Here is a 27,493-nt window from a genome sequence, read left to right as displayed (position 1 = left end):
TTAGTGTTAGATTTCTTACCTTAGAATATCCCCTGGCGTCAGACTGGATCCGGAAAGTTTTGCGTAGCAGTACCCCTGCGCGTCGGTAGGCATCGTCTGCGGCTCCGCGTCCGTCGTTGGCGCCGGGATGACGTCGCCGGAGTACTTAGACGCCACCCTCGCGCGCTGACGTCAGTTCTTTTGTCCGCGCCAGCAAGCGCAGATCTGGAAAGAGCAGTACTCCTTAGTCACTTTTTGACTAACTTTTTTTGATCTATTTTGGATCTTGTCGAGTTGTTTCTTGACTCCGGTGCCGGTAGGGATGCCCGGGTTCAAGCCCTGTGACGACTGTAGCCGACTGATGTCGGTTACCGACCCCCACCTTCGGTGCCTTTATTACCTCGGGCCTACCATAAGTCGAGCCCCGACTGCCGGGCCTTGACGTCGAAAGCGGTCCCGTAAGCGCCTCAAGCTCCGGCAGTCGGCCCCGCGCCGCTCGAGGTCCCCCTCCAGGAGGTCGAGGGACCGGTCGCGGGGCCGCATTCATCACAGCTCGGCGAGTAGACACCACTCGTCGGGTTCAAAGTCCTCAGGTAAGTCGAGGCACAAGAAGTCGAAGAAGCAACATCACTCTTCTGACTCCCCCCAATGCTCACGCGACGCGGCCGGGGATTCGGGCGACACCGCCCACGCGCCTCCGCCGGAGCCCCAAGTGCCACGTCCAGCTCCATACCCGCCGGTCCCTGGGCTGCACGCGATGCCGAAGGAGTTCAGAGCCTTCCTCACGGCCATGAGGTCGCGCTTCCCTCCGCCGGGTTCCGCTGAGGCGCTTTCGGGCCCCGCGGATATGTCTGGGAGCCCAAGCGGGCTGGCCGCAGGGCCCCTCAGGATCCAGGCCTGGATCCGTGACGACACCGGTCGACCTCACGACCCCTCCGCTTTCGCCGTCACCAAGGGTGTCGCCCACGACGCCGTCTCCGGATGACGTCGTCCCCGGTCCCAGCCCCGGTCTGGATCCGGCGTCAGATCGGCGCCGTCTTCCACGCCGAGGGATGAGCAATTCATCTACGATCCGGCTCCATCATTTTACCCTGACTATCAGGAGATGGATGTCGGGGAGGACTGGGACGGGTCTGAGGACCCTCTGGCACAGGAGTGCCAGTTGGATCAGGACTGGGCAGTTGAGCTAGGTGAGGCCAGTGGACTGGACACTTCACCCGACACTGGATTTGTCTCCCCTCCTACCGTGGCTACGGAGGAGGGGGCTGCTTACAGCGTGGTGTTGACGAGGGCGGCCAAGGCCTTGGCTCTTGAGCTCCCCGTCGCGGCCGTGAGGACTAACCTCCTCACTGAGGTGCTCAAACCGCAGGCAAGCTCCTCGGAGCCTCTCCTGCCATTTAATGAAGCCCTCTCGGACGATCTGCTGGGCACCTGGTCCAAGCCCGCGACAGGCCTTCCTGTAGATCGGAACATGGCCCGACGCCACCACCTGGCCCCGGGCGACCCTTGCTTTCTGTCCACCCACCCCACCCCTGAGAGTCTGGTTATCCAGGCCTCCAATTCCCAGACCGCATTCCCGACTGCCCCGCCAGATCGGGAATCCAAAAGGTATGACCAGTTTGGTAAGAAGCTGTTCTCCTCACTCAGTTTGGGGCTGCGGTCTGTCAATACCGCCTGCCTTTTGGGCCATTACACCCACTCTCTGTGGGATACGGTTGCGGACGTGCTGCCGCAGTGTCCGGCGGAGGCCCGGGCAAAGCTCGCTCAAGCCCTTGCGGAAGGGCGGGATGCAGCGCGTTACTCCATACGATGTGAATTGGATACCACGGTCTCGCTAGGTAGAGCGATTTCCTCGATGGTGGCGGTTCTTCGCCACGCCTGGCTCAGGCCCGCCAACTTTTTGGCTGATGTCCATGCCACACTCATGGACATGCCGTTCGATGTCAGTCGCCTTTTTGGCGACAAGGCAGACAGTGAGCTTGAGCATTTCAAGGACTCAAGGGCTACGGCCAAGTCCTTGGGCTTGTCGGGCCAGCGGCAGCAAACTTCTGCCTTTCGTGGCCAAGGAAAGGTCGCCCCTTCACGTCCTGCCAGCCACAGGCCGCAAAACCAACCTCAGCACGGTGGCGGATGTAGGAACCGCCGTGGCGGTGCCAGGAGAAAATGGCAAGGCCAGTCCACATCCACCCCGCAGCATCCGCCTCAAAACCCTCCTAGTTCGTGCTTTCAGGCCCACTCGACACCAGTGGGGGGCAGAGTTCGCCATCACCTGCTCCACTGGCGCACCATCACATCGGACAGGTGGGTGCTGCAAATCGTCCGAAGGGGCTACACTCTCCCCTTCGAGGCGACCCCTCCAGCCATGCCACCACAGTACCACCGCATGTCGGGGGATCACTTGAAATTTCTGCAGGAGGAAGTTGTGGCCCTCTTGGCCAAGGGGGCCATCGAGCGCGTTCCTGGGCCAGAAGTAGGATGTGGTTGCTACTCCCACTACTTTCTGGTACCCAAGAAGGGCAAAGGAGGCCTACGCCCTATCTTGGACCTCCGGAGCGTCAACGGCTTCCTCCGGAAGGAGAAGTTCAAGATGCTGACCTTAGCTCAGGTCCTAGCTGCCCTAGACCTTGGAGACTGGATGGCAGCGTTGGACTTGCGGGACGCATATTTCCATATCCCAGTCTTGCCGGCCCACCGGCGTTACCTGCGGTTCACGGTAGGCCACGAGCACTTTCAGTTTACCGTGCTCCCCTTTGGCCTTACCAGCGCCCCTCGGGTGTTCACGAAAGTGATGGCGGTGGTCGCAGCTCATCTGCGCAGATCGTGGGTGTCAGTCTTCCGCTATCTCGACGACTGGCTGTTGAAGGCGGGCTCGCCCCAGACAGTCGTCAGCCACCTCCAGACTACGGCCGACTTCCTGCACCTGCTGGGGTTCTCCATCAATGTGCCGAAGTCACACCTGTGCCCCTCTCAGAAGCTCCTCTTCATCGGAGCGGTTCTGAACTCGGAGCAGTTTCTGGTTTATCCTCCCGAACAGCCGGTTCGGTATATTCAGGCTCTGATTCTGATCTTTCAGCTGGGGTTCTCCATCAACGTGCCGAAGTCACACCTAACTCCCTCTCAGAAGCTCCTCTTCATCTGAGCGTTTCAGGACACAACGCAGTTTCGGGTCTATCCTCCTGAACAGCGAGTCCGGGATATTCGGGCTATGATTCCGATCTTTCAGCCTCTGTCCCGTGTCTCGGTCAGGTTGACGCTGCGACTTCTAGGCCTGATGGCCTCCTGCATCCTTCTGGTGCATCACCCCAGTTGGCGGATTCGGGCTCTGCAGTGGGACCTGAAGTTTCAGTGGGCCCAGCATCAGGGCAACTTGTCCGACCATGTCTTGATCTCGGAGGGCACTGCAAGACAGTTGCAGTGGTGGCTCACGAAGCGCGATTGGGTCAGCGGCAGATCCCTCTCCCTACCCCAACCGGAGCACGTAGTTGTGACTGATGCGTCCCTCCTGGGCTGCGGGGGGGGGCCACATGGGAGAGGCGGAGATCAGAGGCCTCTAGTCTCAGGTGGAGCCTCGGCTCCATATCAACCTTCTGGAGCTGCGGGCGATCCGACGTGCACTGAAGGCATTCCTCCCCTCTGTCTGGGGGAGTGTAGTGCAGGTGTTCACGGACAACACCACCACCATGTGGTACTCCGACAAACAGGGCGGGGTGGTGTCGTGGACTCTTTGTCAGGAGACTCTGCGCCTCTGGCAATGGCTGGAACGCCAGGACGTCACCCTCGTGGTTCAACACCTGGCAGGTTCTCTGAACGCCAGGGCGGAAAACTCAGCTGCCGGTGCATGGATCACGAATGGCGTCTGAACTCAGACGTGGCGCAAGGTCTCTTTCAGCAGTGGGGAGAGCCTTGGTTAGATCTTAGATCTATTCGCCACCGAAGAGAACGCGCAATGTCATCAGTTCTGTGCGTTGGAATTTCCAAGGTGGCACTCGCTCAGTGACGCTTTTCGTCGCGAGTAGAGCTGCGGTCTGTTGTACGCCTTTCCACCTATACCACTTCTGCCCAAAGTGCTGAAGAAGATCAGGCGCGACCGGGCCCAAGTCATCCTTGTGGCTCCGTACTGGGCACAAAAGTACTGGTATCCCAAGCTACTCAGCATGTCAGTCGATCCCCCGATTCGTCTGCCTCTTCAGGAGGACCTTCTGTCGCAGCAGCAGGAGACGATACTCCACCCGAACCTGTCCAGCCTCCACCTCCATGCGTGGAGATTGAGCGGCGGCAGTTGAGGCCATTTGACTTGCCTCCTGAAGTCTGTGATGTGATTCTGTCAGCCATGCAGGTGGAACACATTTGTGGCATGGTGCACAGCAAAGGCTGTGGATCCTCTCTCTGCCTCCCTTTCAGAGGTTCTCCTCTTCCTTCTTTCTCTTGCCCAGCAGGGCTCTGTTCTGGGCACTCTTAAGGGCTACCTCTCTGCCATTTCTGCCTTCCTGAGGCTTCCTGATCAGCCTTCTCTTTTCAAGTCCCCTGTTGTAAATAGATTCTTGAAGGGCATCACGCACATGTTTCCTCCTGTTCCTTTTGTGATGCCTCAGTGGGACTTGAACCTTGTTCTCACCTATCTGATGTGCGCTCCTTTCAAGCCACTTCACAATTGCCCTCTTCGTCTTCAAACGCTTAATACGGCATTCTTGGTTGCCATCACTTCTGCCAGGAGGGTGAGTGACCTCCGGGCTCTATCTTCTAAGCCTCCCTTCCTTTCTGTCCATCCGGACAAAGTTGTTTTAAAAACACGTCCTTCTTTCCTGCCCAAGGTTGTTACAGCCTTTCACATCGGGCAATCCATCACCTTGCCCACCTTCTTTCCGCCTCCGCATGCCTCGAAAGAGGAAGAGAGGCTCCACCGTCTGGACCCAAAACGTGCGCTCTCCTTCTACCTTGATCGCACACGCCAGTTCTGGGTCGACGACCAGCTCTTTGTTGGTTACGTGGGTGCGAAGAAGGGACGGGCGGTGCACAAACGGACCATCTCTCGGTGGGTAGTGTTGTGCATCAAGGTCTGTTACTCCTTGGCTAAAAAGGAGCCCCCTGTTGGGCTGAGGGCCCATTCCACTCAGGCCACAGCGGCTACTACTGCCCTGGGTCGGGGAGTCCCCTTGCAGGACATCTGTCAGGCAACTACGTGGGCCTCGCTGCACACGTTTGCTAGACACTACTGCCTGGACAGCAAAGTCCAGAGAGATGGCTTTTTCGGCCGTTCGGTTCTCCAGGACTTTCTGGTGTGATCTTGGTTCGCAGACCCACCACTGGAGTTGGTATTGCTGGGGTATCTATTCTATGGTAAGGAATCTAACACTAACCTGTTTCTTTCAGATGCACAAGTTAGTTACCTTCGGTGACGATATATCTGTATGAAATAGTAGTTAGTGTTAGAGTCCTTACCGTCGCACCCATCCTTCCCGTTCTGCGAACCGACATCTTGGGTTAAGGTATTCCCTTTGAGGGCTCTAGTTTTATGGCACCAGTGTCGGTCTCTGTCATGGCTCTGCGTTCCTGGCGTGGAAAGCTATGTACAAGAACTGACGTCAGCTCGCGAGTGCGGCGTCTAAGTACTCCGACGTCATCCCGCCGCCGACGACTGACGCGGAGCCGCAGACGACGCCTACCGACACGCAGGGATACTGCTACGCAAAACTTTCCGGATCCAGTCTGACGCCTGGGGATATTCTAAGGTAAGGAATCTAACACTAACTACTGTTTCTTACAGATATATCGTTACCGAAGGTAAGTAAATTGTGCTGTACATCTTTGGCACTCTTCCATGCTCCTCTGGCAGGCCTCTGGGCCCCAAGAATCTGCAGTGGCTCCAGTGGGATTACTGCCGGCAGGTCCGGTGCAGACTTCTGCTCCAACACCAAAATCTGTGCTGGCCTTGATGCTGTCGGAGGAGGTTTCTATACATAAACTAGTGTCTGACTCTGAGCTGAACTCCTCTCGGCCTCCACACAAGTCATATCCTGAATTTGATGCTCCCACTTCCGATACAGTCAAATTCATACAGAACAGTGCCTTGTCCACGGATCTGCCCTCAGGTGCTTCTCCATCTTTTTGGCTCCAACGCTGATCAGAGTTAGCCAGCTCAAAGATGACAATGAGGATGACTTGCCCTCTCATTATGATGATGACAGTCTCTACATGGGCTAACAGGTAGCCAGTGGGCTAGATACTTCCCTTGATGGAGTCATTTCCAGAGGAAAGTACTTCTTTCGCTGTGGTGATTAGCAGTGGCTTTACACCCATACCGCCCTAATGTGGAGGCAAAAACTGTTGGAACCCACAGAGGTGTAAAAGCCTGGGCAGGCTTCCTGTGAGAATTTGCTACCTTTCAAAAAAGCCCTCACTGACACATTGATGGGCACTTGAGCAAAGCTGCAGCGGCCTTGCCTTCCTGTGAATAGACACATTGCCAGGTGTCTTAGACCAGCAACCCCGATTTTCTGAGTCAACATCCAGCTCCAGAGAGTCTGGAGGTTTTAGCTTCAACCAAAGAGGTGAACCCAAATTTGTTTAACTTCCCCTCCCCCACGTACTCCCCTGACAGAGAATAAAAGAGACTCGAGGCATGCAGGAAACATATGCTCTCTTCAGCCTAGCCTTGAGGTCTGTGAATGCCAGTTGGCTCCTTGGCTGATATATGCTCATTCCCTCCGGGACATGGTTGGCAAGATCTCAGTGACGGTACATGAAGACTTGCATGCCTCCCTAGCTCCAACCAACCAGGTTTTCCACAATGCAGCCAAGTATGACTTTCAGTTTGGCCTTGATACTACTGATTGCTTGGGTCAGTCAGTTGACACCAGTGTGGTGCTCTATCTCCAGACTTGGAGGAGTTCTACGGGGTTCTCTGGGGATTTCCAAGCAGCTCTTATAGACATGTCTTTTGACAGCTCTTGCCTGTTTGGCGAGAAGACAGATTCAGCACTGGAAGAGAGCCGAGCCACAGCATGTTTCTTGGGGTCCACCTCTGCAACAGGCGCACCAATACTTTCAGGGTGGGATTTGGATAGACACTGTGTATCTTGCCATTAGTGGCACTAGACCACTTTAAGGAGACCAGATCCAACACATTTTTGCATTAGGAGGCAAATAATAAAATCTAACATATGGCTCCTTCAGATCGTTCAACAGGCAGACCGACATCCACGAGGGAAAATTAAAGAAATACCTCAGTTGATCAGCAGCAGACCTCTCTCCCTTCCCCATCTAGAGCAGACTGTGGTCACGGATGCATCTCTGCTAGGTTGGGGAGGTCAAGGTGGAAATCAGAGGTCCCTGTCTCCGGTGGAAACCCAATTCCATGTCAATCTGTTAGAGTTGCAAGCCATTAGCTTGGTGCTGAAGGTCTTTCTATCCCCATTAAAGGGAGTCTGGTACAGGACCTCACAGACAACACTACTGTCATGTGATACTGCAGCAAGCAGTGAGTTGTGGGGTCCTAGGTTCTGTGCCGAGAGGTTCTTTCCCGCTGAAGTTGACTGGGACATCAGGGCATTTCCCTTGTTGTGAACCACCTGGTGGAATTTTTGAACACAAGTGTGGTGAGCTCAGCCGACGGTGCTGGCAGATCACAAATGGTTTCTCTATAAAGTGACACCTGGCATCTTCTAAAAATGGGGAGAACCATTGGTAGATCTTTTTGGCACCGCCAAAAACGCCCCTTGTCAAAGCTTTTGAGCACTGGAGTTCCCAACACTGCTTTCTTTTGAAGCTTCATACCAGCTAGAATGGCATATGGGACTCCTCTATGCTGTTCCACTCCTACCTCTCCCACCCCTTGTTGTGAAGATCAATAAATGCCAGTCCCAAAACATCCTAGTAGCTCTGGATTGGGGCAGGAGATTCTGGTGCCTAGAACATGTTGGCATGTGGCTGTTGGCCTGATCAGGGGACAGATTCCCCTGATCAGGCTTCTCCTTCTGAAGGATCATCTGTCACTACAGCAGGGCAGGGTTCTGCATCTAGGTCTGCACAATCTACACCTTCCTGCGTGGAGACTGAGCAGCAACAGTTAACTGAGTTAGATCTCCCTCCTAACGTGTTGAATGTTATCCTTGCTGCATGGTGCCCCTCTACATAGTCCATTTATGCCAGGCACTAAGAAGACTGCAGAAAAGGTCATTGTCAAAGTGGTAGTCCATTGCATGAAGATCTGCTATGCTCATTCCACCAGGGCTAAGGGGGCTACTACTGCATTTGCAATTGAATAGCCAGTTCTCCACATTTTTCAGGCCACGATGTGGGGGTCCATGCACACATATCACAAGAAAGGACGAGGAGATTGACGGTCCAGTATACACTCTCCTCATAAGAATTGTAATCAAATCACAGAATACTGTTCCAAAACTTCAGTCCCAGTGACATTATCTCTAACTGAATGCAGGTACCCTAAGAAGCATGTGCTTTTGAGAATAATTGCCCTCACTCACCCGAAGGTGACATGCTTCATCTTTGGGCTATGCTCCTCCACCAGGCTGGCACTGTAATGCCTGGTGGGACACGCGAGAGGGCACTTTACCGGAGATCTTTTAATAAATACGCCGGACAGAGAACGTTGTGTCCTACAATGTGAGATTAGTGATCAGGCCTATCCCCCCTAGCAGCGAGTACAGGATATTCAGGCTATGATACCGATGTTTCAGCCTCTATCCTGGATTTCAATTAAATTAACTCTGAGGCTGCTGAGCCTCATGGCTTCCTACATCCTGTTGGTGAATCGTGCCAGATGGCATACGCGGACTCTGCAGTGGGAACTGCAGTACCAGTGGATGCAGCATCAGGGGAATCTCTACAATGGGGTCCAGATCTTGGAGGGAACTGCAAAAGACGTGCAGTGGTGGTTGACAAAGCGCGATTGGGTCAGAGGTAGACCCCTCTCCCTTCCCCAACCCGATCTCACAGTAGTGACCGATGCGTCACTCCTGGGATGGGGCAGCCATTTGGGAAAGGTGGTGCTCAGAGGAAACTGGTCTCCGGCGAAGTTGGGGCACAACATCTTTTTGTTGGAGCTTTAGGCAATCTGGTTGGCATTGAAAGCATTTCTTCCCTCTGTTAAGGGAAAGTTAGTGCAGGTGTGCACCGACAACACCACCGCCATGTGCTACTGCAACAAGCAGGGCAGGGTGGGGTCATTGACCCTTTGTCAAGAGGCCCTGCATCTCTGGACATGGCTGGAACTGCAGGTCATAACCCTAGTGGTTCAATACCTGGCAGGTTCTCTGAAAGCCAGGGTGGACAAACTCAGCTGTCAATGCCTAGCGGATCACAAAGCAAACACAACAAGATGACGGACGGAGTGCTGAAACTTTTCAACCACACACCCCCCAGTCACAGATCTGGGTTTAATCCATTGTTCTTTTGATCACTATGCCTCCCCAGTTTGGACCCAGCCATATGCAAATCAGTCTTGACCCTGTTCCTAATGGGACCAGTCCAGCCCGAACTGTCAGGCCAGGTCCTTCCTGGACCAGAAACAAGTATCCTGGGACTGGTTATTACCCCTTGTCGGCCAGGCTAGCTTGAATCCAGTGGCACAGCGAGGAAGGGATCCACGTCTGCGCATAACCTTGGCCACTTAGGGCGAAGGGTATGCCAAATGGCGTCTCCAGTCAGAGGTGGCGCAAGGTTTCTTTCAGCAGTGGGGAGAGCCTTGGTTAGATCGGTTTGCCTCAAAGAGAATACGCAATGTAATCAGTTTTGCACGCTGGATTTTCCAAGGCGGCTAACACTCTGCAACACTTTTCGTTGCGAGTGGAGCTCAGGCCTCCTGTACGCCCATACCACTTCAGCCCAGAGTTCTGAAGAAGATCAAGAACAACCAGGCCAAGTCATACTTGAGGCTCCTGACTGGGCACGGAGAGTCTGCTTTCCAGAGCTTCTTCCAATGAGCATCGCTCCTCCAATCAGGTACCCCTTCAGGAGGATCTTCTGTCGCAGCAGCAAGGTAGGGTTCTCCACCCAAATATGTAAATTCTCCGACTCCATGAATGGAGATTGAGCGGCAACAGTTGATAGCTTTCGACTTTCCTCCCAAAGTATGTAATATTATCTTGGCGGCCAGCCGCCCTTCCACTAAGACGGTATACGCCTGCCGTTGGCACACATTTGTAAAATATTGTACAAAAAAGGTCTATTGACCCTCTTTCTGCTTCTTTAACTAATATTCTTCTCTTTAGTCTTATGTTTGCCCAGCAGGGCTCTGCTTTTAAGGGTTATCTTCCTGATCTGTCCCTTTTCTGGCAGCTGTCGTACCAACCTTCCTTCAAATTTCCTATTGTAAATAGGTTCTTAAAAAGGCTTGTACACGTTTCGACCTAAGTGAAAACAAATTCTGCAGCACACTTATAGAAAAATTCAAGTCAAAGCGATGTCTCAATGGACATAAAGTTCAAAATTCATGGGCGAAGAAGTGGTCCACCAATGTATCGGTTCTTCTTTTATTGTTCATACAAAGCCAGCCGACACGTGTTTCGTCGCAAGAAACCACACTGTTTCCGCGACTCCCCAGGCCTAAATCCAGATCAGCACCGGTCGACCTCGTGACACCTCTGGCGCCGAATCCAGTAGCGACACCTCTGCCCCCTCCGACGCCAGTTGTGTCCTCAGCCGATGACGACCCGGCCTCCCCCTCGATATGGACACTGAGCCGGACCGGCGTCGACTAGTACTTTTGTACCAGTGTTCTCCCATGATGTTCCCTATCGCCCCGAGTGGCTACCACAGGAGGGGTGAGGAGGACTGGGAGGGGTCTGTGGACCCTTTGGCAGACCAGTTAGAGAAACCCAACTGGAGAGAGAGGAGTTGGGTGAAGCTAATAGTCTGGACACCTCCCCAGACCATGGCATGCTATCTCCCCCTACCGTGGCTACGGAGGCAGGTGCATCTTACGCAGTGGTGTTGCGTAGGCTGGCCGAGACCCTAAACCTTGAGCTTCCTATGGTGGCTGTCAGGATTAACCACCTGACCGAGGTGCTTCAGCTAGCAGCAGCCTCGTCGGAGCCCCTGCTGCCGTTCAATGAGGCCCTTACAGACAACCTTTTGGGCACTTGGTTCAAGCCTAACACAGGGGCTCCTGTGTACAGGATGATTGCCTGACCTCATTTTCCTCTCCCAACATCCCACCCCTGAGAGCTTGGTGGTCCAAGCATTGACTTCCAAGGGTGCATTCCCTACCACACCACCTGATAAGGAATCCAAGAAACTGGACCACCTTGGGAAGAAGATGTTTTCTTCCTCCACCTTAGAACTGCGGTCGGTGAACACTGCATGTCTCTTGGGCCATTACGTCCACTCGGTGAGGGACTTGGTCGGGCATGTGGTGCCACCACAGTGCCCAGAGGAGGCCCAGGCCATGCTCTCCTGTGCAGTTGCTGAAGGGAGAGACGCAGCGAAGTTTGCCATAAGATGTGGGCTGGACACCGCCGACTCACTAGGTAGGACTATTTCCACGTCAGTAGCACTGAGACGCTACACCTGGATGAGGTCCACTGGCTTTTCGGGTGATGAACAAGCAACACTTTTGGACATGCCCTTTGATGGCTGTCGCTTGTTTGGTGACAAGGCAGACAACACGCTCGAGGGCTTTACGGATTCTAGGACTACTGCCAGATCCTTGGGCCTCGCTTCCACCTCCCGCCCATCGCAGTCTGCTTTGCGCCCCTTTTGTGGCTATGGAAGGGGTGCCCCGCCACGTCCCACCCAGAGCCACAGGCCTGCGCAACCTGTCCATCCTCTGCGCGGCCTAGGACTTGAATCCCACCGCCGTTGGTTGGGGGAGCCAGAGGGAGGACCAGTCCACCAGCGCCCCCTCTACAGCAGCCTCCAAACCCTCCTATTCTGAGCTTTGAGGGCCATCATTCGCCAGTGGGTGGCAGGATTCGCCATCACCTCATCAACTGGCTCAACATCACGTCGCACAGGTGGGTTTTGCAGATAGTCCGAACGGGCTATTCACTCCCCTTCGAAACTACCCGTCCATCCATGCCACCTCAAGTCCATTGCATGTCGGTGGATTACTTGACCCTTCTCCAACAGGATGTTACTACTCTCTTGGCCAAGGGAGTCATCAAGCGCGTTCATGCCCCTGAAGTAGGTTGTGGTTGTTATTCCCACTACTTTCTGGTACCCAAGAAGGACAAGGGCCTGCATCCTATCTTGGATCTCAGGAACGTCAACCGCTTCCTCCGGAAGGAGATGTTTAAGATGTTGACACTGGCTCAGGTCCTGTCTGCCCTCGACCCTGGAGACTGGATGGTAGCATTGGGCTTGCAGGACGCTTATTTTCACATTCCCGTCCTGCCAGCCCATCAGCGTTACCTACGGTTCATGGTAGGCCACGAACCCTTTCAGTTTACTGTGCTCCCCTTTGGTCTTACCAGCGCCCCTCGTGTGTTCATGATAGTGGTGGTGGTGGTCGCAGCTCATCTGCACAGATCAGGGGTTCCAGTCTTCCCCTATCTTTACGACTGGCTGTTGAAGGCAGGCTTGCACCAGACTTTCGTCTCCCACCTCCAGACTACGGCCGACCTCCTGCATGCACTGGGGTTTACCATTAACGTGCCGAAGTCACAGCTGATTCCCTCTCAGAAGCTCATTTTCATGGGAGCGGTTCTGGATACGGCGCAGTGTCGGGCTTATTCTCCCGAATAGTGAGTCCGGGATATTCAGGCTATGATTCCGATCTTTCAGCCTCTTTCCCGGGTTTCGGTTAGAATGACCCTGAGGCTACTGGGCCTCATGGCCTCCTGCATCCGGCTGATGGACTATGCCAGGTGGCATATGTGGGCTGTGCAGTGGGACCTGAAGTTCCAGTGGACAAAGCCTCAGGGGAATCTTTGCGATTGCGTCCAGATCTCGGAGGGCACTGCAGAACCCTCTCCTTTCCCCAACCAGAGTTCACAGTGGTGGCAGATGTCTCACTTCTGGGGTGGGGCGGCCACATTAGGAGAGGCTGAGATCAGTGGCCTCTGTTCTCCGGCGGAGTCCGGGCTCCACATCAACCTTCTGGAGCTTCGGGCGATCCGTCTTGGACTGAAGGGATTCCTTCCATCCTTCTGTCACAGGGAGAGTAGTGCAGATGTTCACGGACAACACCACCACCATGTGGTACTGCAACAAACAGGGCGGGGTTGGGTCGTGGGCCCTATGTCAGGAGGCACTTCATCTCTGGACCATCAGGGTAAATCCTTGGTGGTTCAACATCTGGCAGGTTCTCTGAACGCCAGGGCGGACGTACTCAGCCGCCGGTTCATGATGGATCACGAATGGCGTCTTCACTCTGAGGTGGTCACAGGTATCTTTCAGCGGTGGGGAGAGCCTTGGTTAGATCTATTCACCACCGAAGAGAACATGCAATGTCAGCAATTCTGCGTTTTGGAATTTCCAAGGCGGTACTCACTAGGCGACGCTTTTTGTCGCGAATGGAGTTGCGTTCTTCTATATGCCTTTCTGCCTATACCACTTCTGTCCAGAGTACTGAAGAAGATATAGCGCAACCGGGCCCAAGTCATTCTTATGGTTCCGTACTGGGGACGCAGAGTGTGGAATCCCGAGCTTCTGCACATGGCCATCGATCCTCTGCTCAGACTGCCCTTTTGTGAGGATCTTAGGTCGCTGCTGCAGGGGACGGTGCTCCACCCAAACCTGTCCAGCCTCCACCTTCTTGCGTGGAGATTGAGCTGCAGCAGTTGACAGCTTTTGACCTTCCTCCGAAGTCTGTAATGTTATCTTGGCAGCCAGGCTTCCCTCCACCAACATGGTATTCGCCTGTAGATGGAATACATTTTTGGCATGGTGTGCAGCAAAGGCTGTCGATCCCCTTTCTGCACCCCTTTCAGAGGTTCTCCTCTTCATTCTTTCTTTGGCTCAGCAGGGCTCCGCTCTGGGCACTTTGAAAGGCTATCTTTCTGCCATTTCGGCCTTTCTTCGACTTCCTGATCAGCCTTCTCTTTTCAAGTCCCCATTGAAAATCACTTCCTTAAGGGCATTACTCACTTGTTTCCTCCAATTCCTTTTGTAATGCCCCAGTGGGACTTGAACTTGGTTCTGACCTACCTTATTTGTGCTCCCTTCGAGCTGCTGCAAACTGCATAACTGTACCCTCAGACTTTTAATCTTAAAACTGCCTCTGCTCGCAGGATGAGTGAGCTTCAGGCCCTTTCTTCCAAACCTCCTTTCCTGGCTAGTCATCCGGACAGAGTTGTCCTTCGCACTAGGCATGATTTCCTTTCCCAAGTGGTTACCTCTTTCCACATTGGACAGACCATCACTTTGCCCATCTTCTTTCCTTCTAAAGAGGAGGAGAGGTTCCACTGCCTTGATCCAAAACGTGTGCTTTCATTCTATCTGGATCGCACAAAACAATTCCGGGTGGATGACCAGCTCTTTGTTGGCTACATGGGCGCCAAGAAAGATCAGGCCGTGCAAAAATGAACCCATCTCTCGATGGGTTGTTCGTTGCATAACAATCTGCTAATCCTTACCGAAAAAGGAACTTCCAGTGGGGTTGTGTGCCCATTCCACCAGGGCGACAGCAGCAACTACTGCTTTGGGACATGGAGTCCCCCTTCATGACATCTGCCGGGCAGCTACGTGGGCTTCATTTCCAAACACTACTGCCTGGACAGCCAAGTCCGGAGGACTTTCTGGTGTGAACTTGGTTTGCAGACCCACTTTCGGGGTTGTATTGCTGGGGTATCTATTCTAAGGTGAGGAATCCATAACTAATTGTCTCTTTCAGATGAACAAGTTACTTATCTTCGGTAAAAATATATCTGTAAGAGACCTAGATTAGTTATGGATTCCTCACTTCCCCTCCCATCCTCCCCGTTCTGCGAACTGATTTCTAGGGTAAGGGACTTCCTTTCAGGGCCCTAGTTTTGTGCACCAGTGGTCAGTGTCTTGCATGGCTCTGCGCTGCTGGCGTGGAATGTCGTGTAAAGAACTAAAGTCAGCGCGCAGGGCGGCGTCTAAGTAGATACTGCAAAGTCATTCCGGTGACCACGACGAACGTGGAGTCGACCAACACCATCCACCGACGCGCAGGGGTACTGCTGAAGAAAAATTTCCAGATCCAGTCTAACGCCTGTGGCCAATTCTAAGGTGAGGAATCCATAACTAATCTATGTCTCTTTCAGATATATTGTTACCTAAGGTAGAGACATCATCTAGCTACAGATTCCTTATAGACCCACCCATGCCTTTCCGCTCTGCGGACTCATTTGATAGGGCTAGGACTGCTCCTTTTTTCAGGGTCCTAGTTGTGAAACACACTCAAGTCAGTTCACTTCATGGCTCTACGCTTTTAGCATGGAAAAGTGAAAAGTAACTGAAGTCCACGCGCCTGGGTCACCCCTTTATAGGTGACCCCAATGTCGTAACCAATGCTAACACCGTCACGTTGAGCTGAACAGAGCCACCCAACGGCACACGGAATACTGCTCACGCAAAGGTTTCCTGATCCGGCCTGGCGCCTGGGATGAGGAATCGGCAGCTAGATATTGTCTCTACCAGGTAAAGCGTTATAGAAGGTAAGTAACTTGTTCAACATATAATGGAAGCCCTTTGATGTATGGCATACCTTGATCTTGTTTTTTAATGTGAATGTTCTAAACTGTTGCCATCATTTGTAGCATTTCGTGTAGTTTGTTTGCTGTGAGATCCATAAAACCTGTTGCTTGTTGGGAGAGTTGAAGAAATATAGGCGTTACGCTGTCTGCATAGTAACCAGGTGATGTAGAGTTTTTAATTATATTTTATTAGTACTTCAAAAACTTGGGCAAACAAGTTAAATGCAAAGGTGAATATTACATGTATGGGCATACTGCTTTGGGGTCGACTTTTAAGCCTTTTTTGATAAAATTGTCAATGATTATAAGAGTAATCTGCCTACATTGTCATCTTAGCCTGGCTGGATGTGCTGTAACTTGTTCTCCTTTCTGCTTCGCAGCTGTTCTTGACTGCTGAAGTGCTCAAGTTATGTAGCCTGAAGAAGGAAGAAAATGTCAAGACTGATTGGCAGAAAATGATGAAATTTGGGCGAAAGAAGCGGGATCGAGTGGATCACATCCTGGTAACATCACTAATTCTATGCCTCCAACTCTTCTGTTTAAGACTGCTTTGAGGAAATGTGTGGGCATGCAGAAAATCTTTAATAGCTGTTTTCCCCCGTGACTGTATTGTAATCATCTTCTTTTATTTTAGTTCACTGTTTTTCAAATCTGTTCTTAGAAATGAATTATATTACATTGCCTCGTTGTGTATTTCAGAAAACAGTTCCATGTGTCTGGACTGTACTGCATGATGACCAGTTAGAATGCTGTCCAACCTGCAGCAGTATGTCAAGAAAAAGGGCATCTGTTATAGTTCTAATAATGTTTCCTATGCTGCATAGGTTCACCAATATGCCTTCTGTCATTGCCACCCTTCCTGCAATGGCCAACCACCAAACTAATCTGATAGTGTACTCTTTACAAGCGGAAGCATTTCGGTTCGAAATTATGATGGCATGGTTGTATTGCATAGGGACATTTAATCTTGACCTCCCACCTTTAAAAAGGAGGGGCTAGCTGTACAAAGACATTTAGCAGTTTCAGGTTTGAGACTGCTAAATGGCTCATAAACCCATTTTGCAATTCAGTAAGTGCTTCCAGAATCGCAAAATAGAGTTTAGAAATGCATACTAAATTGCAATTTGAAAGGGACATGTGTAGGGTACCCCTTCCAAATGGTGGATTGGAATGCTATGTATCAATAGGTTGTGAAATCAGGTTTGGTTGCAAACCATTGATAGGTTACCAACTCCTCAAAGCTGGTGGTACCCATTCGCAAGGGTGCCCTTTGGGCATCTTAAGAAAAGAAAAGTTGCTTGGCAGTGGCCAGGGGTTCTGGGAACCACTGCCGACTTTTAACCTCTTAGCCGCTGTGGTTTTTACCACCCCCAGTGCAGAGTCCTTTTTTGATTATTGGGGTACTTAAAATGTAGGCTTTCTGATGGATAATTCTGACCGCAGATTCTTCACCTTTAGAATTTACTAAAGCATCTGACTGTGTTTGTAAGATTGAAGAGTGCCAGTAGATCGGTTCATGCAGTTTTACATTGAATTCATTCCACCTCTAAAGTGAAGATGGAGACACATATAAGTGCCACTACTGCGTGTCAACATTAGTTGGCTTTCTATCTGAGCCTTCTTATGGAGATCTGGAGCTTGTTCGCACTTTTTTACTCATCAGTTAAAAAGTTTATTTTCTGAAATTTGCTTTTTTTTACCTGTGTGCAAAGGAGCTGTGTCCCCTGCTAAAACAATACGGTTTAAGCCTTTTAAGGACTGTCACAGACAAATGTCTGTGCAAAAGGAGTGCTTCTTGAGTAGTTGGGATTCGGGGCATGACTTCATTTCCTTTGAGGAGTATGCCTTTATAAATTCATAGGCGATCTGGTAATATAAAGCAAAGCAGTATGTCGCCTAACACTGAATAAGTCCGGGAAGTGGACCCATTCCCATTCTCAGGACCATTCCCGCATCAGGTTCTCATTGGAGTGAAAATCTTCTGGTAAGCAGAAGCCGTAGGCGGCAAAGCGGAATTCATCTGTACCTCACCACTCTCAATCTGAAAAGACACCAAGATGTCAGGGTGCCTCTCTGCCTAGCTCCCCGACCCCCACTGAGGAGCCAATTCTGCAGCAGTTCCTGGTTCACCCTGAGCTTATGGGGCTGTTGGTGAATTCGCTACAGATTTAGGCCTTAAAAGGCGCCAAACTGGGCTTCCTTGGTACACTTCTGGTTCCCTCTGTCCTGCCTTTGTGCCCTAAGGATCTGCAGAGGTCTCTTGTCAGGTTACCAACAGCAGCCCCACCTTCAACATTGGCTCCTAAACCCATCTCTCGTTCTGCTCTGACACCAGAGCTAACTTCCAGTCTGGCACTAAAATGACGTAGACGTTGGACTGATGGAAGAAGATGTGTCCTTATAGGCCTGTCTGACTCCAAGCTGAATTTCTTTCAGCCCCCAGCACAGTTGCGGCCCGACGACATAACGATGATTCTGGTCCAGTATGACTCAGACAGAACCATGCCTTTGTCTCGGAGCTGCACCCTGGTGGTCCAACTGCTGTTCAGTTCAGGCTCTGTCCCAAATCAGTCATTGGAGATGACAATGGAGATGATGGGGATTATTGTACTATACACTTTATGATGACACTGTATTCATGGATTTGCAAAAGGTCAATGTGTTGGTCATTTCTCTGGACAATGATTGTGTTCTCACCGTGGATCATCAGTGGAAGAGTGTCTCCTTTGACATGGTCATTAGATGGCCAGCTGAGGTATTGGATTTACAACTGCCAACTATGGAAGTCAAAATTAACTTACTGACAGACATAGTGCAACCTGAACAAACTACACCAGAACACTTACTTCCTTTTAATGAAGTCCTGATTGACACTCTTATTGGCATCTGGACTAAGCCTTGTTCCTGTCTTCCAGTGAATAGGCAGAATCCAGTCGATCCTGAATTTTTTTAATGTAGCACACTAGAAGAATGGTGGTTCAGGCTTCCACCCAAGGCTTCCACCAGTTGGATGAACCCAAACTCATTCCCTGCGACTTCCGCCAGACAGTCAAAACAAATTGAGGCTTTCGGAAAGCAAATGTTTTCCACAGCCAGCCTGGGCCTTCAATCAGTCAATGCCAGTCCTCCAACCACCACCTCGCCCCATTAAAGCTCGAATGCAGTCAACGCCAGCTGTTTGCTGGGGAGATATTCCCATGCTCATTGGGACATGGTTGGCAAGATCTTGCTGGCAGTCCCTGAGCGATTTAGGGCCAACTTGGTTCCAACCATCCAGGATGATCGGGATGCTGCAAAATATATCATGTGGTCTGGGGTTTGCACTGTTGACTGCTTGGGCAGAGCAGTTGACACAGACATGATTCTTCAGCGACAGGAATAGACTAGATCCACAGGCTTCTCAGATGATATTCAAGCCTCTTTAATGGACATGATGTTCAGTGGAAATGGTCGGTTTAGAAAGAAGTCCAATTCAGCAGTGGAACACTTTAAAGAAAGCTGGGCCATGGCATATTCCTCAGGCCTTTCCACACCTGCAAGACATTATGCTCAACAGTTCGCTCCTTCTGAGGCTACTCCACAGGTTTGGTGTACCGGCTACGTTGACACCCACTGCAGCCGCAACAAACACCCCAGTCCTTTTGGAGTCAGGGAGAAGAGCACGCAGACATTGCCTAGGCCATCAGAAGACACTGTTGATCTACCGCCACATTAGAGAGAGGAGCATATAAACACCAGAAACAGAGATTACTGAACAGGTGCCATAGAAATTAAATGAACAATCTCTGAATTGAAAAGCTTGCATCTCACAGCGGATTTGCAAAAGCTTACAAAATGTCAGAAATGGACATCGCCAACACACAAAGAAGGGGATACAATCTCCTTTATTTCAAAAGAAGCATCTTCCAGGCAGCACGAAAAAACAGAGTTGACAGTCCCTTGAGTCATACCTGCAGCCTCGATGAGGAAACTTCCAGTATCACTAAAAATGGTGACTACATCTTTTTGCCACTGTTGACCGGGTGCAGTGTCAAAGCTTTGGCACGCTGGAGTTTTGAAAAACGCTCTCTCTCTGAAATGCTTTCTAGATTGTCAGAACGCAGCACTTTAGTTTCATCAGTGGAAAGGTATTGTATTCTTTAGTCGCTGCTGAAAGCACAGCTCACCTTAGTATTGATGTTGGGATACTATTGTATCGCTGTTGCCTATAGTTAGTCATTTTAGAAATCTAGTCATATTGGTTGCTTGTATTTAGCAATTTATTTTTAATTTTTATCATGTGAGCACATTGTACTTTAACTGGAAATTATAAGCTGCTATCACATGTACTTATGCACTTTACCTCCTAAACTGGAAAACGGTCAATTTGATGTCGGGCATGTTATATTTGAACCGGAAATTATAAGCTGCTATGAAATGTACCTATGCACTTTACCTCCAAATCTGGAAAACGGTTATCCGATGTCGGGCATGTTATATTTTGGCATTGTATTCATATTTGTTCAATCAGACTTTGTGCTTGTTCTGTATATTTGTTTTTGTAATGATTTTAATTAATCAACAAATAAAGTGTCTAGTCTAGCTTTCTAGATAGAGCGGAGCTCAGCAGCTGACTCTTCTGACCCAAGTTCTGAAGAAGATCAAAAAACTCCAGTGCCAAAGTCATACTAGTGGCTCCGCGTTGAGCAAGGATACTGTGGTCCCTGGAACTTTTGGGCATGAGCATCTGTCCTCCAATCAGTGTACCACTTTGGGATGATCTCCTCTCTCAGCAGTAGGGCAGGGTCCTACATCAGAACCTGAACAATCTGCACTTCTATGCGTGGAGTTTGACCAGCCACAGTTGACTCTGATCCAGCGCCCCTAAGGAAAAACTGTCTCACCAACGCTACCGAACTCCACAATACTCACCATTAATCATGAATCACTCACAAGGCCCATATACCAACGAGACAATTTTTGGGCGTCTGAATCATGTGACCTAATTAATCAGAACTATTCACAAACTATTTACATATTTATATATAACTGCAGTTTATCATTTCTTACCATGGTTTTTCAAACTTATATCATTTAATTAAGTCACTTAGGCAAATGGATCAGTTAATGGTAACTAGACCATGAATAAACAAGACCAGCTTGTCGTTTCAAAATCTAATTTATTTAACTTTATTATTCAAGAAAGAGCATTTTAATAGGAATCTTTATTTTATTAGCAAAAATGCAAGCAGCTTTATTAAGGAGAAAACATATTAGACCGACACTTCAAAGGCAAATTAAACAGCATGAATTAATAGAAAATAACAGTTTCCATTCACTAAATTTCTATCTCCCTGTCTAAAACTCACTTCACCTAAAAGAAAGTCATTTAAGCCTATTATCCTTACGTGCACCAAAGAGTCCAACAGCACGTCACGCCCTTCAGGATTCGGAAAGCGAGAAGCGCCCTCCTGCCCATGGGGCCAAGTTTTATACCTTTTCTGTCTAGCTAATCTCACTAAATTGTACAATTTTCTTTGCCATCCAGTGTCCTCATTGGCTGACTGATGTCAGTCCATTACGTGTCATCACGTCTCCATACCAAAATCAAGCCTTTTCTTTGACTCTATTGTCCACTGTTTTTCGTGACTTTTGCCTTCCTCGAAAATGAAACATTTCACGAGTTACAGTTTGTGACTTCCTTAGCTTGGCAAACTTCGCCGCTTCCTGTCCTTGAGTCTGTCTCTCCAAGAGCACGTTAAACACAATTCACTTGAGTTTGCAAAAGCTTGTCTACGTGGTAAAAGTTTCCACTTCCATGCAGAGCTCTTTCTGGACAGGACTCGAAAACGCAATCTTGCAATGTATCATTTAGGCCTCACTCGAAAACTATTATTTAAACAAACACAAAACATCAATTAATTAGAGAATTAAGACCCATTCTGTTACCCACCCCCTTTGCTAATTATTAACCCATGAATTTTTGTTACCTGGCTAAGCACACAAAGCAGCGTTTTATCTACCTTCTTCTTTTAGGCCGCAGGATTCTCCACGAGCTTATGCCACATAAAGACGTAAAGACATAACATAAGCACACATAATAAGCACATGCCATTATTTAAACAACCGCATTTAATACTGACAAAGACAATAGACAAGGTTAGTTTATTATTTTTATACGCACTTGCTATTGCAACAAAGAGCACATGAATTAGTCCCTCGTGTTTCTGATATATATGCATTTAAAAACTATGTTGGTTAATACTTTTCATCACAAACTAGTTAATACGGTTACTGTTTAATGGAAGTTTAACTTTGCGAGTCAGAACAAAATATCATTTTGAACCTCGTTCCATCAACTCCCTCATCTGGTGATTTCAAAATCACCAAACTACACCCAAAATGTTAGCAAAATTTTAACCCTTGAACATGTTTTGGACAATCACAGTATTAGTATTTCTAAACCTTTGATTCAGCTGTTTGTTTGTAACTCTCATATTGTGACCTACGAAATTCTTCTAATTCTATCTCTTTTTCCTGTTCTTTTCTAAGTTTATGAATCCTCTTCTTTTCCCTAAGATACTTTTTTCTCTTGTGTAACATGCAACTAATTTTTAGCAGAAATATCACAAAAACTATAACTAATAAAGGACACAATATTTTGCCTAAAATTGAACTACCAATCTCTTGAAACCAGTTTTTGATTGCTGCAAATCTTTTGCTCAAACGTTCTAAAAAATCTTCATCTTCTAAAGGTACAATTTCTGAATGTAATTCTGTAATGTTTCTAATATACATCTCAATGTTTCGGCTCTTATCTGGAATATATGTGCAGCAATGCTGAACATGTAAAATTCCACAAACTCCTCCCTCTCTAGCTAAAAGAATGTCAAGAGCAAGACAGTTCTGCATAACCATCGATCTCATGGCAATAAGTTCAGTATCTACTAATTGGAATCCACTAGCAGTATCAGTAGATAGTCTGTCAACAATTGTAGACATTTTTCTGATTTTAACTGCATTCAGGGTTATTCCCACCAAAGGTATCACTGCACCAAAAATATCTCCCAAAATTTCTGAAAAACTTTCCCTTTTGAATCTACTCAGATGATTGCTAATTTCAAATGAACCCTTTACATTTCTATCTACATGAAAAATCTTTGGGAAAACTAAACCAACATAACAGGTCCCATACCAGTGGTCTGGGAGATTGTAGTAGGCCTTGTTTCCGCGCACAAAATAAATTACAGAAAAAATTGGATCTTTACCACCTTTAAATCCCCATCGACCCAAAATTTGATAAGTGTCTTCACATTGACTAGCACCAACAAAGTAATTATCAAATAGAGCATTATCTCTTCGAATACAAAGCTTTCCACTAACAGGTTTATCTATGTGAATAGCAACATTTTCAGTTCTACCATTAAGCTTCTCATCTTCAATCTGCCAAAACTTAGATTTGGTATGTTTCAGCATCTCATTTCTTTTATAACTTGCTCTTCTCTCTTCAACCAAGTTTAAGAAAGTTTTCTCTTCTGTTCTCAATTTACAAGTTAAATTATTTCTAAAAGCATACTCATAAGTAAGTTCATTAGTTACAATGAAAAATTCCCTCATCTGTTTAGCATGTTTGTTTATTCAAGCTCTTGTCAACTTTTAAATTTGCAAAAATGTCATCATAGTTGGAGTAGTAATACTCCAAACGACCTGTCTGATAAAATAAACTAGCTATTACACTACAAGTTATTCCATAAGTAAGGGGAAGCATATTATAGGTGACCCCCTCAGAAACAGAAGCGGGTAGTTTCACACAAATGTAACAATCCTTCACATCCATAACTTTAACATATTCAGATCAAAGTCTTGAAAAAGTATTACTAGTAAAATCAGCAACAGATCTATCTTGGTGGATCTCTGTTTTGTGCTCAATAACTCAGTTAGACTTGCCTACTACATTATGGTTATCTTGTTTAGGCACAGCTTTACTAGTCATATTAGTTTTGTACTCTTCCTTGTCAATACCAAAAGGAAAAAGGACAGCTAAAATTAACCAAACCAAAATTATTAAAATCACACATATAGAAGACATTTTGCAGCATCTCCTTAAGATAGAACATCTCGAGTTACTATTAGTAGAAGGCATCTTTATTCTGAAACAAGAGCCTTATGAAAAAAATCAAAAATCAAAAACTAATATACACACACCCGTTTTTTTTAAAGAAAACCCTACTTTCTAACAGCTTTTCTTCGACCTTGCGTCTTACATCAAATGTGTTTTTCCAGCTAACACAATTTCTTCGACCTTGTGTCACCTAACACAATTTCTTCACCCTTATGCCAAATACAGATTTCAACTTTATATTGGAACAAAATCAATCATTATCACTTGTGTCATCTAAATCTTCCTGACTACTGCTATTCACCTCCACCACAGGTGGTATTATAATATACGTCCACTCAGGGGACTCGTACTTTTGGTTAGGTTTTACTACTCTCTTTGCTCTACTGCTAATCACTTCTATTTTCTTTCCTGCTTGATTCTTTTTGTCTAAGTCTCCTTTTTGACTCGAGACTTCATTAACCTGCTCCTTTGATCTGTTTACTAATTTGAATTTTAGACTCTCATTTTCATTTGGCCAATTATCTCCTTTTCTTGATAATTTCTTCTTTGGTTCAGTCTAATTACACTCTGCTCTCCAAGCTCTTTCCCTTGAACTTCTCAGTTTGGATTCATCGTCACTTTCATCTGTCTCGCTTTCTGAGATTTGAATTCTAGATTCAGGTACTTCTTTACTTGGCATTTTCACTCTGTTAGGAACATCATCCTTATAACTGGTACTCGGAATTTCGTCGTCTTCTTCAATTATTTCCAACTTCCCAGATTCAGAACTTCCGTTCCTGCCTTCAGAGATTTCAATCTGCTTTTCAATACTCTTCTGATCTTGAATCACCACTTGATCAGACTCTTCTTCTGCTTCTTTTTCTAGCAGATCTTCATCATTTTCAGAGTCTTCAATCACAATTTCTTCAGTGTCTTCATTCAACGCCTCATTCGCAATTGAATTTTCCAGATGTCGACCTTCTTGTCGATCTTCAGAATCTGGATTTCTTTCAGGCTCTTCTTCAGAATCTGAATCGGCTGTAGTATCACCTTCTTCAGGATTTTCAGGTGGAGCTACACAAATGGTGTGACTAGCATGAATCCATCTCTCCAAACCTCTGCACTTTACTGCATTTGTTGTAACAAGTATCACCTGTCTTGCCTTTTGCCACCTAGGTACTAGACAGTTTCTTCTCCGGTGAACTTTTGTTCTCACTCAGTCTCCTGGTAACAGATCATGAGCTTGTTCCTTCTCTCTTGTTATTACATCAGTTCCCACCTGAAGGAACACAGAAGTCACGACGTCAGAAAGGCTCTTGCAATACTCCAAAATGACGCTATCATTAATACTCATAAGTTTACCAACTGGTACAAATGCTTGTCTCATGACTCTGCCCATGACAATTTCATGTGGGCTTAAACCTGTCTTTTTATCAGGTGTACTCCTCAAAGACATCAAAACAAGTGGAAGTGCATCAGTCCACTTCATTCCTGTAGCTAAACACATTTTTGCTATCCTATTTTTAATTGTGCCATTCACTTGCTCAACAACACCTGATGCTTCTGGTCTGTAAGCACAGTGGAGCTTTTGCTTTATGTTCAGTGCTTCACAAATCAATTTTAGCAATCTGTTTTCAAAATGTGTTCCACGATCAGTCACGACCGTCACTGGAAAACCTTTCCTTGGTATGATTTCACTTAAAAGCAATTTAGCCACAGTAACTGAATCATTGTGACGAGTCGGGAACGCTTCCACCCATCTCGAAAACAGACAGATTATCACCAAGACGTATCTTAACTTGTTATGGGGTGGCATGTCAATGAAATCCATCAGCAATCTGGTAAAAGGACCACCCTCCCGTCCTATGGTTCCCATGCTAACAACTGTTTTTCTGTTTGGGTTGATCTGCTGGCAGATCAAGCATCTCTGACAAAAAGATTCTGCAATTAATCTGAACTTTGGATTGTACCATGTTTGCCTAAATAATCTAATCATTGAATCTCTTCCAATATGTCCTGGACCATGATAGATTCGAGCCATGTCAGCAATCATGCTATCTGGCATAACTGGTCTGTCATCTTTGTAAACCCAAATTTCATCTTCCTCTCGTTGTCTGCAACCTGCTTTTAACCATGTGTCTTTTTCCTCATCCTTTGCCTCATCTTGTAAATCTTTAACTCCTTGCCATGTCTCAACTACAGATGTTAGCATAAGTGAGTTCAAAACATGTTCATTGTTTTTTTCCCGATTGATTGACATGTTATTCTTCACGCAGAATTTCACGATTTCATCAGCATATGTATTTCCTTTCGTCATATAATCGTCTCCTTTTTTGTGTGCTCTACCTTTTACAACAGTAATTTTCTCTGGTAGCTGAATACCGTCTATCAACCTTTTTATCAATGCTGCGTTTCTGATAGCAGTTCCCGCAGAAATTAAATAACCTCTTTGAGACCAGAGCTGGCCATAGTCATGGACTACGCCATATCCATACTGACTATCAGTCACTATGGTAATCTTTAACTCTTTTGCTTTTTCACATGCACGAATCAAAGCAATCAATTCTGCTACTTGAGCTGAACGAATTCCTTTGAGACAAGAGGCTTCAACTACATCTGCAACTGTACAGACTGAGTATGCTACACTCAGAACACCTTCATCTGTTCTTAAGCATGAACCATCAACAAAATAAACTAAATCTGATTCAGCTAATGGGACATCTTTAATGTCCTGCCTAGGTTTGGTGCAATATTCTAAAACATCCAAGCATTCATGATCAATATCATTCTCATTTCTGATTTCTGTTACAGTACCATCAGGCAATAATGTGGAAGGATTTAAATTCACACATCTTGCAATCGAAACGTTATCTGATCCCAGAATAACTTTTTCATATTTTGTCAACCTGTTACTTGTCAAGTGCTGTTTTACTTCTGGTAAGAAGAATTTCAACTGAATGGGGTACATATACTTTTACAGGGAATCCCATTATTATTCCTTCGCTCTGTTCAAGGCTTACGCTTGTTGCAGCTACTGCTTTTAAGCAACCTGGTAATGCTTTTGCAACAGGATCAAGAACTGCTGAGAAATAAGCTATTGGCTTTCTCAGTCTTCCATGTCTCTGAATCAGAACTGATAATGCACATCCTTCTCTTTCACTGCAATACAGCTCAAATTCCTTTTCATAATCTGGCATGCCTAAAGCAGGTGCTTCACATAAACTTCTTTTTAACTGCTCAAAAGCTTCTAATTCAGTTTCTGTTAGGGTAATCGGATCTTTTATGTCAGCTTTTGTCAGTCTCTGAAGTGGCTTTGCAATTACTGAAAATCCACTAATCCATTGGCGACAATAACCCACCATTCCTAGAAACATTCTGGCCTGTCTCTGTGTTTTTGGAGGTTGCATTCCCTGAATCATTTTATTTCTCTCAATTGTCACTTGCCTGATTCCTTTTGCAATTCTGTGACCAAGATATTTCACTTCTTGTTTGCAAAACTGTAATTTTGCAGGAGACACTTTATGTCCCTCATCTGCCAGATGATTTAAGAGAGTAATGGTATCTGTTACACAGTTATCTTGTGTTTTTGCAGCCACAAGGAGATCATCAATATACTGCACTAACGTCGATTTTCCAGGTAAATCTAAATTTTCCAAGGATTTCTTTAGCAACTGATTAAAAATAGATGGATTCTCTGTATACCCCTGAGGGATACGACACCATGCTAAGATACGGTCCTGGAACCTGAACGCAAAAATTTGTTGGCTTTCTGGATGGAATGGAACAGTAAAGAATGCGTTACAAAGATCTATAA

At 47.5% G+C, this 27,493-nt stretch overlaps 1 protein-coding gene across 1 annotated transcript in view; it reads left to right on the top strand.

Annotated features, from left to right (window-relative positions):
* CEP350 (centrosomal protein 350) overlaps positions 1 to 27,493 on the top strand; it is a 1,478,431-nt gene that overhangs the window by 1,423,228 nt on the left and 27,710 nt on the right. The window contains exon 37 of the mRNA XM_078643560.1: positions 15,980 to 16,102. Coding sequence (XP_078499686.1) covers positions 15,980 to 16,102 — 123 coding nt within the window. The remainder of the gene's footprint in view (positions 1 to 15,979; positions 16,103 to 27,493) is intronic.

The sequence above is a fragment of the Lissotriton helveticus genome, chromosome 1_1, assembly GCF_964261635.1.
Source record: "Lissotriton helveticus chromosome 1_1, aLisHel1.1, whole genome shotgun sequence".
NCBI classification, from domain to species: Eukaryota; Metazoa; Chordata; class Amphibia; order Caudata; family Salamandridae; genus Lissotriton; species Lissotriton helveticus.
The sequence above is the reverse complement of the archived record's forward strand: the minus strand, read 5'-3'. Positions and strand labels throughout refer to the sequence as shown.